This window comes from Erythrolamprus reginae, chromosome 10, assembly GCF_031021105.1.
Source record: "Erythrolamprus reginae isolate rEryReg1 chromosome 10, rEryReg1.hap1, whole genome shotgun sequence".
NCBI classification, from domain to species: Eukaryota; Metazoa; Chordata; class Lepidosauria; order Squamata; family Dipsadidae; genus Erythrolamprus; species Erythrolamprus reginae.
In genome coordinates, this window is record NC_091959.1 from 39,582,173 (window position 1) to 39,596,406 (window position 14,234).

General features: G+C 47.1%; 1 protein-coding gene across 1 annotated transcript in view; it reads left to right on the forward strand.

Moving 5' to 3' along the window:
• FBRSL1 (fibrosin like 1) overlaps window positions 1-14,234 on the forward strand; it is a 499,240-nt gene that overhangs the window by 453,479 nt on the left and 31,527 nt on the right. Inside the window, 2 exon segments of the mRNA XM_070762728.1 lie at window positions 7,024-7,074; window positions 11,765-11,860. Of these exon segments, the coding sequence (XP_070618829.1) occupies window positions 7,024-7,074; window positions 11,765-11,860 (147 nt within the window).

Here is a 14,234-nt window from a genome sequence, read left to right on the forward strand (position 1 = left end):
TAAGTGCCTGTGCTTTCAACACTGACCAGGCTGTGTGGCCGTATGTTTGTTTATGGCATGGCTGAAAGACTAATTCAGAGATTCGGGTTATTTTAACATTTCCTTCCAAAGAAGCTGGCTAGTGAAGTGGTGGTGGATTTTGTAGCGTGCTGTTGCCCACCCAGTAGCAACTTCCTGCTTTCCCGCAAAATGTCACAGCCAGTTATGAATGGGGCCCAAATTGTTGGTTGGAAACACAGTGACTCTTTTGACTCAAGGGGATGTTTGAGGGGAAGGGAGAACACTTCTCCCATCCTTTGACTTAAAAAAAAATAAAATCACAGCAAATACTATGTATTTAGAATGACAGAATAGCAAAATTGGAAGATAGTCCAACCCCACCTCCTTTCAAGCAGGAGACCCTATAACATTGATGGCAAACCTTTTTTCCCTCGAGTGCCGAAAGCTTGTGTGCATATACTATATTTATTTATTTATTCATTCATTCATTCATTCATTCATTCACTCACTCACTCACTCATTCATTCATTCATTCATTCATTTATTTATTAGATTTGTATGCCGCCCCTTTCCATAGACTCGGGGCGGCTTACAACACAATAAAAACAGTTTATAACAAATCTAATAATTTACAATATAAAATATTTAAAAACCCCATTATTAAACAGACATACACACAAGCATACCATACATAAATTGTATAGGCCCGGGGGAGATATCTCAGTTCCCCCATGCCTGACGACAAAGGTGGGTTTTAAGGAGTTTGCGAAAGGCGAGGAGGGTAGGGGCAGTTCTAATCTCTGGGGGGAGCTGGTTCCAGAGAGTCGGGGCCGCCACAGAGAAGGCTCTTCCCCTGGGGCCCGCCAACCGACATTGTTTAGTTGACGGGACCCGGAGAAGGCCCACTCTGTGGGACCTAATCGGTCGCTGGGATTCATGCAGCAGAAGGCGGTCTCGGAGATATTCTGGTCCGATGCCATGAAGGGCTTTAAAGGTCATAACCAACACTTTGAATTTTGCCCGCGCAAGTGCCCACACCCATAATTCAATACCTGGAGAGAGCGAAAATTCCCTCCCCTGCCCTCAGGAGGCCCTCTGGAGGCCAGAAACAGCCCGTTTCCCAACTTCTGGTGAGCCCGGTAGGCCTGTTTTTTTACCCTTCTCAGACTCCAGCAGCTTCCCTGGAGGCGCTCCGGAAGCCAAAAATGTTTTCCCAGAGCCTCGGTGTGAGCCGAAAATCAGCTGGCCGGTACACACATGTGTACTGGAGCTGAGCTAGGGAAATGGCTCACGTGCCAGCAGATATGGCTCCGTGTGCCACCTGCGGCACCCGTGCCATAGGTTCGCCATCACTGCCCAAAAAGGCAAACCTGTTTTGATTCGCATGTCAAAAGGGGGTGAGTGTGTGGACTAGCACATGTGTACATGACCACATCACTTCCTTCCCCCCATGCATGCACAATCCCCTGCGCTGCTCATGCACACAATCTCCCCATCCCTGCATATGCACACAGGCCTCACTGAAGCCTGGGATGGTGAAAATACGGCCAAATGGGCCGACCGGAGGTTTCCATAAACAGACTTCTGGTTTGCCCATTGTGCTGTTTTTTGCCCTCCAGAGCCTTTAGCAAAGCTTCCTGAAGCCCCGAAGTGCGAAAAAAACAGCACAACAGGGAAACCAGAAGTCCGTTTTCCGAATGTCTGGGTGGTTTTTCGCACTCCGGGGCTTCAAGGAAGCTTGATGTCCAAGCACATTCCAGTTTGGGCACTCGGTTCCCCAAAATGTTCGCCACCACCACCTTATTCCGTTTCAAACAAAGAGCTGTCCGATCTCTTCTTTGGAGCAGCCTCAATTTCGGGAGGCGAGTCCTTCCACTGAGCCAATCTCTTCCTTATTTCTAGCTCAGATCTCTCTTTAATGATCTTCCACCCATTACTTCTTCTCCTGCCTTCAGATGCTCTGCAGAATAGGTCAACCCTGTCTTCTCCGAGACAGCCCCTCAAATCCCAGACGTCTGCTATCACATCACACATGTACACAGCCCGGTCCTTCCCTTCATTAGTTCCCTGTAAAAATCTATCGTGTTTATTTAATTACTGGGAGTTCTCAATTAATGACAGTGGAGCCCAAAATTTCTGTGACTAAGCAAGAGAGTCGCTTAGCTATAGAAATTCTGGGCTCCATTGTCATTAATCGAGGACTCCCGGTAAATAAATAAACACGATAGGTTTCTTCCTCAGCCCTAGGGTCGGGCTCAAGATTTCTTCCCAACAGTGTTGAAACAGGGTTTCAAGTTTTGCAACTCCCTGTAGTAGTATTATTATTGTTATTGTTATTTTTTTCCCCCCAGCCTCCTTCATTTGGGGGAGAGCCAACCCGTGGGAAACGACACTTTATCCTCTCTTCTCCCGCCTTGTCATGCCTTTGGCGGCACTAATCCGCTTAACCCAAGAACAAAGGAGAGTTTTCATCCACCCTCCAAGTGCCTTCAGGTGTTTGAACGCTGCCCAAGGCCCGTTTTTTCTTTCCTCCTCCCAAGAACCACAACGCCGCAGAGACGGCCCCACCTGAGATATTTAAGAACTCGTTCACCACCTGATCCCTTTGCGCCACCCACGCCCCACAGATGTGGGGCGAAGAGCGTTAAAATAACACCCCCCCCCATGCACGCTCACACAAACACACACAAATTATGCCCCCCCCCCGGTCTTTCCTTGTGATGTCCGATCTCCCATTTTTCCCGATCTTCCACTCAGCGGGTTTATTAATCCAAACGCCGGAGCGGGTGGCAGGGAGAAAGAAAAAATCCACCAGCTGCATGTGTTTTAGTAATTTCTGGGTATTTACACTGGAGGGTACATGACGCCAGTAATCACTGTAATTAACCCAATTGCAAATCTGCACTCCTGCACGGTGGAGAATGCGCAAGGGAGCACTGACAATTCGGCTGGGGCAGAGGGCCGCTTTGGAGAGACCCCTTGCTTCCCGTGGTAGGACCTCTTCCGCCTGTTTAAGGATTAATTGATCTCTGGGACACGATCGGAATACTAAAGGGGGACAGAGGGTGCTCGGATCAAACCGAGCGCGGCGGGGAGATCGAATCTCCCGATAAAAATACAAAGGGTTGAAAAATCCACCGGCGGGTTGAACCGCCACAAAAAAAACATCTTTGATTTTGGCTACCTCCTTTGTTCAGGCTGAAAATTGCAACATCTCCAAGGTCACGGGATCAACATTCAGACCCCAGACAATTGCTTCATATTTGTGACGGACAGCATGCTGGGGTCAGAGGGGGGTTTTTGGGGGGGGGAGGTTGCAAGTTTCCGACAAACAAAAGTCGATGAAGCGGATTTACTGAACAACTGTGTCTACTAACTCAACAACCGGAAGTCACTTAACAATGGTCGTAAAATGGGACAAAATTCTCTTATCGTGGCTTCACAAAGGGACCTTTGGGTTCAATTGTGGTCATAAGGCAAGGACTACCCGTTATAGAACTGTGGCCGTTGACTGACCGCCTGTCCCAAAGACACATACACCCACATCCAACAAGCTTCTGGCTAAAAGGGGAGACTAGAATCTGGGACGGGGGGACGAGACCTGAGTCTCCCCTCTCCTAGGCCGATACCTTCATTCCCATGTCCCACAGATTTTCTAGATCGGGATGGCAAACTCAATTTCATTGAGAGCCCTCATCAGGGTTGTGTTTGATCTCTGGGGGGCGTGGCCAGGATGGGTGTGGCCATGACATCACTCATGTCGGTGGCCCAAGCGTTCCGCCAGAGAAAACGGGCTCCTGAGCTCCGTTTTTCGCCTGGGACAGCTTCCTGGAACCCTCCGCCAGTGAAAACAGAGCTCAGGACAGCTGCGCATGACCCTCCCGAGTTCCGTTTTCACCGGCAGAGGCACCGCAGGCCGGTCCTTCGCTGTTTGCAAGGCAGGCAGCCTCCGTGGGCCAATTCTAAGCCTTGAGTTTGACCCTCGGGTGCCAGATCAGAAAGGAAGTTGTGTGCTTTGCTAAAAGGGTAAAGCAAAACACAGTTCATTTAGCGACCATTCAACTTCACGACGACCCTGAAAAGAAAGTGACCTAGGATCGTTTTTCACACTTGCAGGCTCCCCACGGCCACGTGATCAAAATTCAGATGCTTGGCAACTGGTCATATTATTATTTTCATTTCTTTCCTCTCCACATTTTCCTTGTACATATCTATGCATATACCATAAGACATATCAAAACATACATATCAATTCTACATTTTTATCCCCATGTATCATGTATCAATATCCTATGTTTGTGCCTATTTATCTATCTATCTATCTATCTATCTATTTATTAGATTTGTATGCCGCCCCTCTCCGTAGACTCGGGGCGGCTCACAACAGAATAAAACAGTTCATAACAAATCTAATAATTTACAATTTAAAATATTTTAAAAACCCCATTATTAAGCAGACATACGTACAAACAATACCATACATAAATTGTATAGGCCCAGGGGAGATATCTCAGTTCCCCCATACCTGACGGCAAAGGTGGGTTTTGAGGAGTTTACGAAAGGCAAGGAGGGTGGGGGCAGTTCTAATCTCTGGGGGGAGTTGGTTCCAGAGAGTCGGGGCCGCCACAGAGAAGGCTCTTCCCCTGGAGCCCGCCAACCAACATTGTTTAGTTGACGGGACCCGGAGAAGGACAACTCTGTGGGACCTTATCGGTCGCTGGGATTCGTGCAGCAGAAGGCGGTCTCGGAGATATTCTGGTCCGATTCCATGAAGGGCTTTATAGGTCATAACCAACACTATTTTATATTGCTGTTTATCAGTCTGTTTCTCCTCATTTCTTTACACTCCCCTCCCTCTGTCTCCAACTCCTCCTTTTACTTTTCTTTCTCCTTCTCTCCCCTTTCCTATTCCCCTCCACTCCTTCTCTTCTCCCTTCCCTTTCTACTTCCCCTTTCTCCTTCTTGACCTTTCCTTCAGTGATTCTAATCATAATTCATCTTATATTTAACAGACGGATAAGATATGCCCATATGTCTTTTAATGATTGGTGTCCCTTCTAAATTCATCATTTTTTATATCATATCTATACATATAACTCTTTATTCTATGCATATACAGTGATCCCCTGTTTATTGCGTCCCCAACCATTGCGAACAGGGTACTTTGCGATTTTTCAACCCGGAAGTCAAAATACCATCTACGCATGCGTGCCCGTTTTTTCTATGGGCACGCATGCGTAGATGGCAACCGGGAGATCAGCTGCTGGGCGGCTTCCCTGGGTCTTCCCCCTCTTGCTGGCATCAGCGAGGAGTTTCCCCACCGCCCACGCAAACTCCTCGCTGCCGCTCGCCCGCCCTTCGCCTGCCCACGCCGTTCGCTCCCCCTCTTGCTGGCGGGAGGGCGAGAAGCCCTCCCCAGCACCTGCTCACCCGCCCTTCGCCGCTCGCCCGCCCTTCGCCCTGGCCGCTTCTTCCCAGCGGAGAAATTCCAGCCCCCACCTGGTCCTGCCCGATCCTCCTCCCTGAGGCAGCTCACCCTCCCATGGCCGCTTCCTCCACCCTCCATTGCAAGCCCTCGCCACCGCAGCCAACGCGCGCTGCGATCTTCAAGCCCGGCTCCTTTCGGCCCAGCATCCCGGGCCAAGCAGCTGCCTTCCGTGACTGAGCCTGGCTCGCCCGGAAGATCGTAGCGCGCGTTGGCTGCAGCGGCGAGCGAAGCCAAGCCGGCAGCAATGTCGCCGCCGCTGCAGCCAACGCGCGCTACGATCTTCCGGGCGAGCCAGGCTCAGTGACGGAAGGCAGCCGCTTGGCCCGGGATGCTGGGCCGAGAGGAGCCGGGCTTGATCCGCTGAGCCTGGCTGGCCCGGAAGATCGTAGCGCACGTTGGCTGCAGCGGCGGCGACATTGCTGCCGGCTTGGCTTCGCTCGCCGCTGCAGCCAACACGCGCTACGATCTTCCGGGCCAGCCAGGCTCAGCGGATCAAGCCCGGCTCCTCTCGGCCCAGCATCCCGGGCCAAGCAGCTGCCTTCCGTGACTGAGCCTGGCTGGCCCGGAAGATCGTAGCGCGCGTTGGCTGCAGCGGCGAGCGAAGCCAAGCAGGCGCGCCGTTTTCCGCTGACTCCTAAAGCGGGGAAGTTCGCCCGGAGTCAGCGGAGAACGGCGCAACTGTTTTAAAACGATCGGAGCTTTCCAATGAGTCCCGAAGACAAACGGCAAACTTCTGCGTTTGTCTTCGGGACTCATTGGAAAGCCGCGCGGGTGTTTTAAAACATCCCCGCCGACATGGGGGGCTTGCTAGCACCCCCCCAAACCCGGGTTGGGGGTTCGGGGGGTGCTAGCGAGCCCCCCATGTCGGCGGCGACGTTTTAAAACAGCCGCCCCGCCCCCCAATCTTCGGCTCCTCGCTAGCGCTGCGGAAGTTTAAAACACCATCTGCACATGCGCAGATGGTGTTTTTACTTCCGCAGCGCTACTTCGCGAAAACCCGCTCGTTGCGGGGGGTCCTGGAACGGAACCCTCGCAACGAGCGGGGGATCACTGTACTACTAATCTAATGCTGCCTCCTCAAAATCTAATTTTGTCACCTGGGTCTACCACCATTTATTCTCTATTTTCTTCCCCTTTAGCAACTGGTTCATATATATATGACCGTTGCAATGTCCTGGTGGGAGGGGGGGTCAAGTGATTCACTTTTGCGTCCTTCTGACCAGCAAAATCCATGGGCGTTCACTTAATAACCAGGTTACTAACTTAACAAACGGCACTTAAGAACTGTGGCGAGAAAAGCCTTATAATGGGGCAAAAGTCACTTATCAAAGGGTTCATTTAGCGACATAAATTTTGAGCTCCATTGTGGCCGTAACTCCAGGACTTCCTGTAAGAGGAACCCATCTCCACCGTGTTTATGAACCACCCCAAACTATCATCCTCCTACTGTATGTTCGGTTATACTTCAGTTTCCTTCCAAGACTTATACCAAATCAACCAACTTTTCTCCAAATTCTTGTTTTGCTTTTTTCCAGTTTGACAAGTATGCTCCCAAACTTGAGAATCCTTACTTTCGACATTCCAACGTAAGTGCCATTTATTCTTAATATTCTTTTTAAAAAGTGTGGAGTTTGTTCCGTGTTTGACTTTTTCCTTACGTATCTTAAGCTACGTGGGTTTTATTTAGGATTAAGAAAAAGAACAATTTAAAAAAAAACAATTTATTTTCAGTCTTGGAGTTGTCTGCATTAAAAGTTTTTTTTAATAAGTTTATAAAGAAAACGCTAAAGTAAATTGTATGGAAAAGGAGAAAGGTAAAATATGGGAAAGAATAGGGAAAAGAGGGAGGGGGAGGGGTTGATTTCCTTTTTGCACAGTAGAATAAGGCATTAACATCACACCTCAACTTTTTACTTTTATATAACAATATAAAGTAGCCATTTCAAATCTATCTTGTCGGTAAAACCCAAAATCAAAATTTCATTTTCCCCCCCATTTCAAGCACGAAGTCCATAAGCTGTTTCCAAGTAGAAATAAAAGTATACTGCTCAAATAAATAAAGGAAACATTCATAGAACACATCCTAGATCTGAATGGATGAAATATTCTCATTGAATACTTCGTTCTGTACAAAGTTGCATGTGCACAACAGCATAGAAACATAGAAGACTGACGGCAGAATAAGACCTCATGATCCATCTAGTCTGCCCTTATACTATTTTTTGTATTTTATCTTAGGATGGATCTATGTTTATCCCAGGCATGTTTAAATTCAGTTACTGTGGATTTATCTACCACGTCTGTTGGAAGTTTGTTCCAAGGATCTACTACTCTTTCAGTAAAATAATATTTTCTCATGTTGCTTTTGATCTTTCCCCCAACTAACTTCAGATTGTGTCCCCTTGTTCTTGTGTTCACTTTCCTATTAAAAACACTTCCCTCCTGAACCTTATTTAACCCTTTGACATATTGAAATGTTTCAATCATGTCCCCCCTTTTCCTTCTGTCCTCCAGACTATACAAATGGAGTTCATGAAGTCTTTCCTGATACGTTTTATGCTTAAGACCTTCCACCATTCTTGTAGCCCGTCTTTGGACCCGTTCAATTTTGTCAATATCTTTTTGTAGGTGAGGTCTCCAGAACTGAACACAGTATTCCAAATGGGGTCTCACCAGCGCTCTATATAGCGGGATCACAATCTCCCTCTTCCTGCTTGTTATACCTCTAGCTATGCAGCCAAGCATCCTACTTGCTTTTCCTACCGCCCGACCACACTGCTCACCCATTTTGAGACTGTCAGAAATCACTACCCCTAAATCCTTCTCTTCTGAAGTTTTTGCTAACACAGAACTGCCAATACAATACTCAGATTGAGGATTCCTTTTCCCCAAGTGCATTATTTTACATTTGGAACAGCAGGTGAAGTAGATTGTCAATCAGTGTTGCTTCCAAAGTGGACAGTTTGATTTCACAAAAGTTTGATTTACTTGGGAGTTATATTGTGTTGTTTAAGTGTTCCCTTTATTTTTTTTCGAGCAGTGTATTTGTATTTTTTATCCTTGATTAAAACAGTCGATTTAGCCTTCATAAAACTCCTTTTCTTCTCTTGGCCGTTCCCAATTCAGTCTGCCTTTCCTCTGATCGGAGAGGTTCTGTTTTCATATATAATCTCTAATGTGTTTCGTGGGTTTCTCCACCCCATAGACATTTCATTCCTCCCAAGTCATCAATCAATCTCTTGACTTCGAATTGGGGCTCATCCAGAAATTTCCCCTCCATCCCCCAAAATAGCATATCCTGTGGCTTGTCATCTGACTTTCCATACTGAGTCCAGAAGGCAAGCTTATGACCGTAGTCAATTGAATGGCTATCAAACCGTTCCTTGGAACCTTACATATTTGGGATTTAGTGAACTGCGAACCAAAGGCAGGTTTATATAAAGCAAAAATATAGCTGTCCAAATGAGAACGATGTGTTTGACAAATGAAAGGAGGGGGGTATATAAAATTTGCAGGAGGGTTACCAGATCTGAGCCTCTAGTTGAGTTTTATTCAATGGTGAAATCTACCTAGAAGCGCATGCTTTTTCACCCTCTGCACATGCGCAGAATTGTTTGCCCATGTGCAGAAGATTTTAAAAAGAAAATGGTGGCATCCAGGTGCATAGGCGGAGCTTCTCGCTGCCACCACTACCGCTTCTCCAAAACACCAGCAGCCGTTGCTACCAGTACGCCTGAACTGGTAAATTTGATTGATTGGTTGATTGATTGATTGATTGATTGATTGGTTGGTTGGTTTATATGCCACCCCACTCCAAGGACTTGGGGGGGCTTACAATTTTGTTAGTACTATATACAGTACATAACTCTCGATATGAGCCACCCAGAGTCCGAGGAGAAGGGCAGCATAGAAATCTAATTCATAATTAATAAATGATAAATAACTGGTTGGGTTTGGCAATATATAAACAAACCAACAATGTATGCTTACATGTATTGAGACACTATTGCTTTAAGAGTTAGTGTTACGGATTGTCATAAGAGGGAGCCAGAAGCAGGATTCTCTCTCTGACACACTGCTATTTTTCTGTGACTGCTGTAGTAAGAACTGTGTGTTAAATGCTGGTTTATGTATTTGTAAGCTAAACAAGTAAGGCTTATAGTTTTGTATGTGTGTTGACTGATTTAACTGTCTATGACTAGGACTGTTCTTGAGTAAGATATTTGCTAAAGTAAATAATATTTTATACACTTAATGTATAAAATTTCCTCCATGTATGTTTGTCTTTGACAACTCAGAGAGCCTGATTATCACAGCTCTAACATGGTTTTGTTTCTGTTGCTTTATTTGGATGAGTTTTGGTAGATGGCAACGCCTGGACAATCTTGGGTGTTTCTGGAATTGGCCACAGGTCATCCTTGAACGGGAAACTACCTCTACAGGGAAACCCGAGGCTGTAGACTAACCTTGGAGGGTGAAGGGGGGGAGAAACCACCATCACACAGGAAGGCAGTGTCAAAACACTTCAGTTTTGCTGCCAATAAATCTGCACAATGTCATCTCCCAAGAGCTTATCTCTCTCTCTTTTACAGCCATATGAGAGAAGCAGACTCAACAGAATTGCAAAATACAGTGGTACCTCTATCTAAGAACGCTTCTACTTAAGAGCTTTTCTAGATAAGAACCGGGCGTTCAAGACTTTTTTTGCCTCTTCTCAAGAACCATTTTCCACTTACAAACCCGAGACTCCGAAGCTGCAACCAGAAAAGGCAGGGAGAAGCCTCTTTGGGGCCTCTCTAGGAATCTCCTGGGAGGAAACAGGGCCGGAAAAGGCAGGGAGAAGCCTTCGTGGGGCCTCTCTAGGAATCTCCTGGGAGGAAACAGGGCCGGAAAAGGCAGGGAGAAGCCTCCGTGGGGCTTCTCTAGGAATCTCCTGGAGGAAACAGGGCCAAAAAAGGTGGGGAGAAGCCTCCGTGGGGCCTCTCTAGGAATCTCCTGGGAGGAAACGGGGCCAGAAAAGGTGGGGAGAAGCCTCCGTGGGGCCTCTTTAGGAATCTCCTGGGAGGAAACAGGGCCGGAAAAGGTGGGGAGAAGCCTCCATGGGGCCTCTCTAGTAATCTCCTGGGAGGAAGATTGGAGAAACCCTCCCTGTGGTTTCCCCAATCGCACACATTATTTGGTTTTGCATTGATTCCTATGGGAAAAAATTGCTTCTTCTTACAAACTTTTCTACTTAAGAACCTGATCACGGAATGAATTAAGTTCGTTAAGTAGAGGTACCACTGTAATGGAGTTTGGAAGGGAACCTTAGAGTTCTTCTAGTCTGTACCAGTGAGGGCCAAACATTTTTGGTTCACATGCCAAAAGTGTATGCTAGCACATGCAAATGTGCTCACAACCTCCCCCCAAGCATGCACACCCCTATGCTGCCCTGTGCAGGCGCATAATCCTCACCGAAACCTGCGACGGTGAAAAAGCAGCCAAATGGGGAAAATGTAAATTGGGGAAAACGGACTTTGCCTGTTGTGCTGCTTTTCACACTGTGGAACCTTTAGGGAAGCTTCCTGAAACCCCGGAGTGTAAAAAACCCCAGCTCAACAGGAAGTCCATTTTTCCCAACTTCCTGTTTGCCCATTGGGCAGTTTTTCACACTCCGGGGCTTCAGGAAATCTTCCCTGAGGCCTCCGGAGGGCCAAACCACCTTCTCCAAGGAGCTGGAGCTGACAAAGGGCAACTCCTCCCGTGCCCACCGATTTGGCTCTGCGTGGCACCTGTGGCACGCATGCCATGAGTTTGCTATCACGGCCCTATACTATTTTGGACAAAAGGTTGTTCCATCCCTTCATGAAAACCTCCAGGGATGGAGCACCCAAATCATAATTTATGTTTGTTTGTTTGTTTATTGATTGATTTACTTATTGATTGATTGATTGATTTTATTTTATTTTTATGCCGCCCTCCTTAGACTCAGGGCGGCTTACAACATGCTAGCGATAGCACTTTTTTAAACGGAGCCAGCCTATTACCCCCACAATCCTGGTCCTCATTTTACCCGCCTTGGAAGGATGGAAGGCTGAGTCAACCTTGAGCCGGTGATGAGATTTGAACCGCTAACCTATAGATCTACAGTCAGCTTCAGTGGCCTGCAGTACAGCACTCTACCTGCTGCGCCACCCCGGCTCCTTATTATGTTAAATTATGATAATAATGTGCCGCCCCGTTCTATGATCCATCTCTAATGCAAATTCTCTCTTTTTTCACTCCCCCTCCCTTCAGTTTTTTCCAAGTTACCCCCCCAATGTGCCAGGAATGCCTTCCATGCTCCCCCACCCAGGTCCTTTCGGGTCGCTTCAAGGAGCTTTTCAACCCAAGGTAAATATCGACCGGCTTTCTTCGTCAAACTGCTTTTATTTATTTATTTATTTATTGTTGTTCTTTGCAGGTTGTGTTTTGAATCCCAGGCTTGGTTGACTCTTGCTGGGTGACGATGTAATGAAAGGGCAATTTGGGCAATTCTTACTATGGCTCTGCCTGGAGGAGTTTGAAGCCTGTTATGTAGAATAGACTGGCCCAGACCTTAAAGCAGTCCTTCTCAATTATTTTCCGTTATGCCTCTCCCTAGGAAGAAGTAAATATTTCAACCAGCCCTACCAACTTTCCGATCTGGGCCACAGGGGAATTTTAGTGCTAATATTTATTATCATAGAATCATAGAGTTGGAAGGGACCTCCAGGGCCAGCAGGTCTAACCCCCTGCTCAATGCATTATATATAAAATATATATTATTTTACTTATTCTAAGCTGCAGGCAAATTATTGGCTTGGGAAGGCTGCTCTACCCACTTACCTGGGAGTAATAATAATAATTTATTGGATTTGTATGCCGCCCCTTTCCATCACACTAAACTCAGAGGAGCCTGTTTTTGGATAGGCAGGCAGAGGCTACCGTGGTTAGGGCCCTCTTTGGACACAGGACCAGGCCAGCTCAATCCAGCTGATGTTTTGGGGTCAATGGCCTGGCCCATAAGCACTGCCTCTGCCGGGCACTCACAGCAAATGGTGTGGAAGGAGGCTTCAGGGTCATAGTTCCCTCTAAGCTGAGCAGTGAGCAATCGCTCACTTAAAAATCATCATCAACTCAGAGTTTTCCAAACCTGCCCAGAAGCTGAGAGGGAAAGAGTGAGAGGGAAGGAGAGAGAGAGGAAGAGAGAGAAACAGATAGAAAAAAGAGAGGAAGGAAAAGAGAAAGAAAAAGAATGGGAGTAAGGAAGAGAGAAAGAAAATCAAAATCTAGTTTGAAACTAGCTCAACTATTTAAGTGGCATTTTGATATTGATAGAGTTGCCCTATTATGAGCTCACTGTTATAGACACACAGTACAGTATTTTATTTTGAAATTCTCTGAGGCAAAACAGGGTGGGTTTTTTGTTTGTTTGTTTGTTTGTTTGTTTGTTTGTTTATTTATTTATTATTTCTGTGCCGCCCAGTCCCGAAGGGACTGCCGCTCAAACACTATACATTTCCGCCCCCCCCCCCCCCAAAAAATTAGAGGGAACACTGCCTGGGAGTAAGTCACACTAAACTCAGAGGAGCCTGTTTTTGGATAGGCAGGCAGAGGCTACCGTGGTTAGGGCCTTTTTGGACACGGGGCCAGGCCAGCTCAATACAGCCGATGTTTTGGGGTCGCCGGCCTGGCCCATAAGCGCCGCCTCTGCCGGGCACTCACAGCAAATGGTGTGGAAGGAGGCTTCAGGGTGCCATTCAAAGCTTTCGCCCAAGCTGCAGAGAAGGCTCCTTGTCCAGCAGCAATTTCGGGACACCCACCACGAACCACAATAACTCACATAGCCAGCCCATCGTGCCTGGCCGCCTTCTCTTCCATGCTTGAAGCAGCGTGCAACGGAGAAAACACTCTCTGTCCGGGGGAATCGATCGAGAGGGATCATGCATGTTCCCTAGGGTCACACGTGCCCCCCCCGGCATCGTTTCACACCCTCCCAGCGGGGGCACGTCCCACTGTTTTATCCACTTTTTTTTTTAAGCTGTATGTGGCCTGGTTTGCAGAGTTTGCAAAACCAAAAAGAGACGATTTCCTCTTCGTATTAAACCCAAATGAATTTAATAAGGTAGAACAAGAAGCAATGGGTGAAAACTAAACAAGAAGGGAAGCAACTTAGAACTAAGGAGAAATTTCCTGACACTTAGAACAATTAATCCGTGGAACAGCTTGCCTCCAGAAGTTGTGAATGCTCCAACACTGGAAGTTTTAAAGATGATGTTGGATAACCATCTGTAAGAAGTAGTGTAGGGTCTCCTGGCTAAGCAGGGGGGTTGTTGTTGCTGTTGTTAGAGTAGTAGTAATAGGAGTTTATTTCTTTTTTTTCATAAGGGAGAAGGAGGGTAAAGCAGATTTTTTAATATGTAATAGAAGGGAAGAACAAAAGAAGAGGAGGAGGAGTTGAGATAAAAATGGAGAAGAGGAGGAGGAGTTATGTTATTCTGGCTTTCATAGTAGAGAAGGAAAGGAGGAAGAGGAGGAAGGAAGGAAGGAGATAGGAATGAAAGAAAGGGAAGGGAAGGAAAAGAGAGAGGAGGGAGAAAGGGAGGAGGAGGAGGAAGCAGGGAGGGGATTCTGAACGCATGTGGCCAGAGTCTTAATGAGCCAGGAGGCTTTGCAGGGCAAGAGGCCTCCGGCAGCTCTCAAGTCAGCCATCAAATTGATGGCTGCAGTGAAACCAACCCAAAAC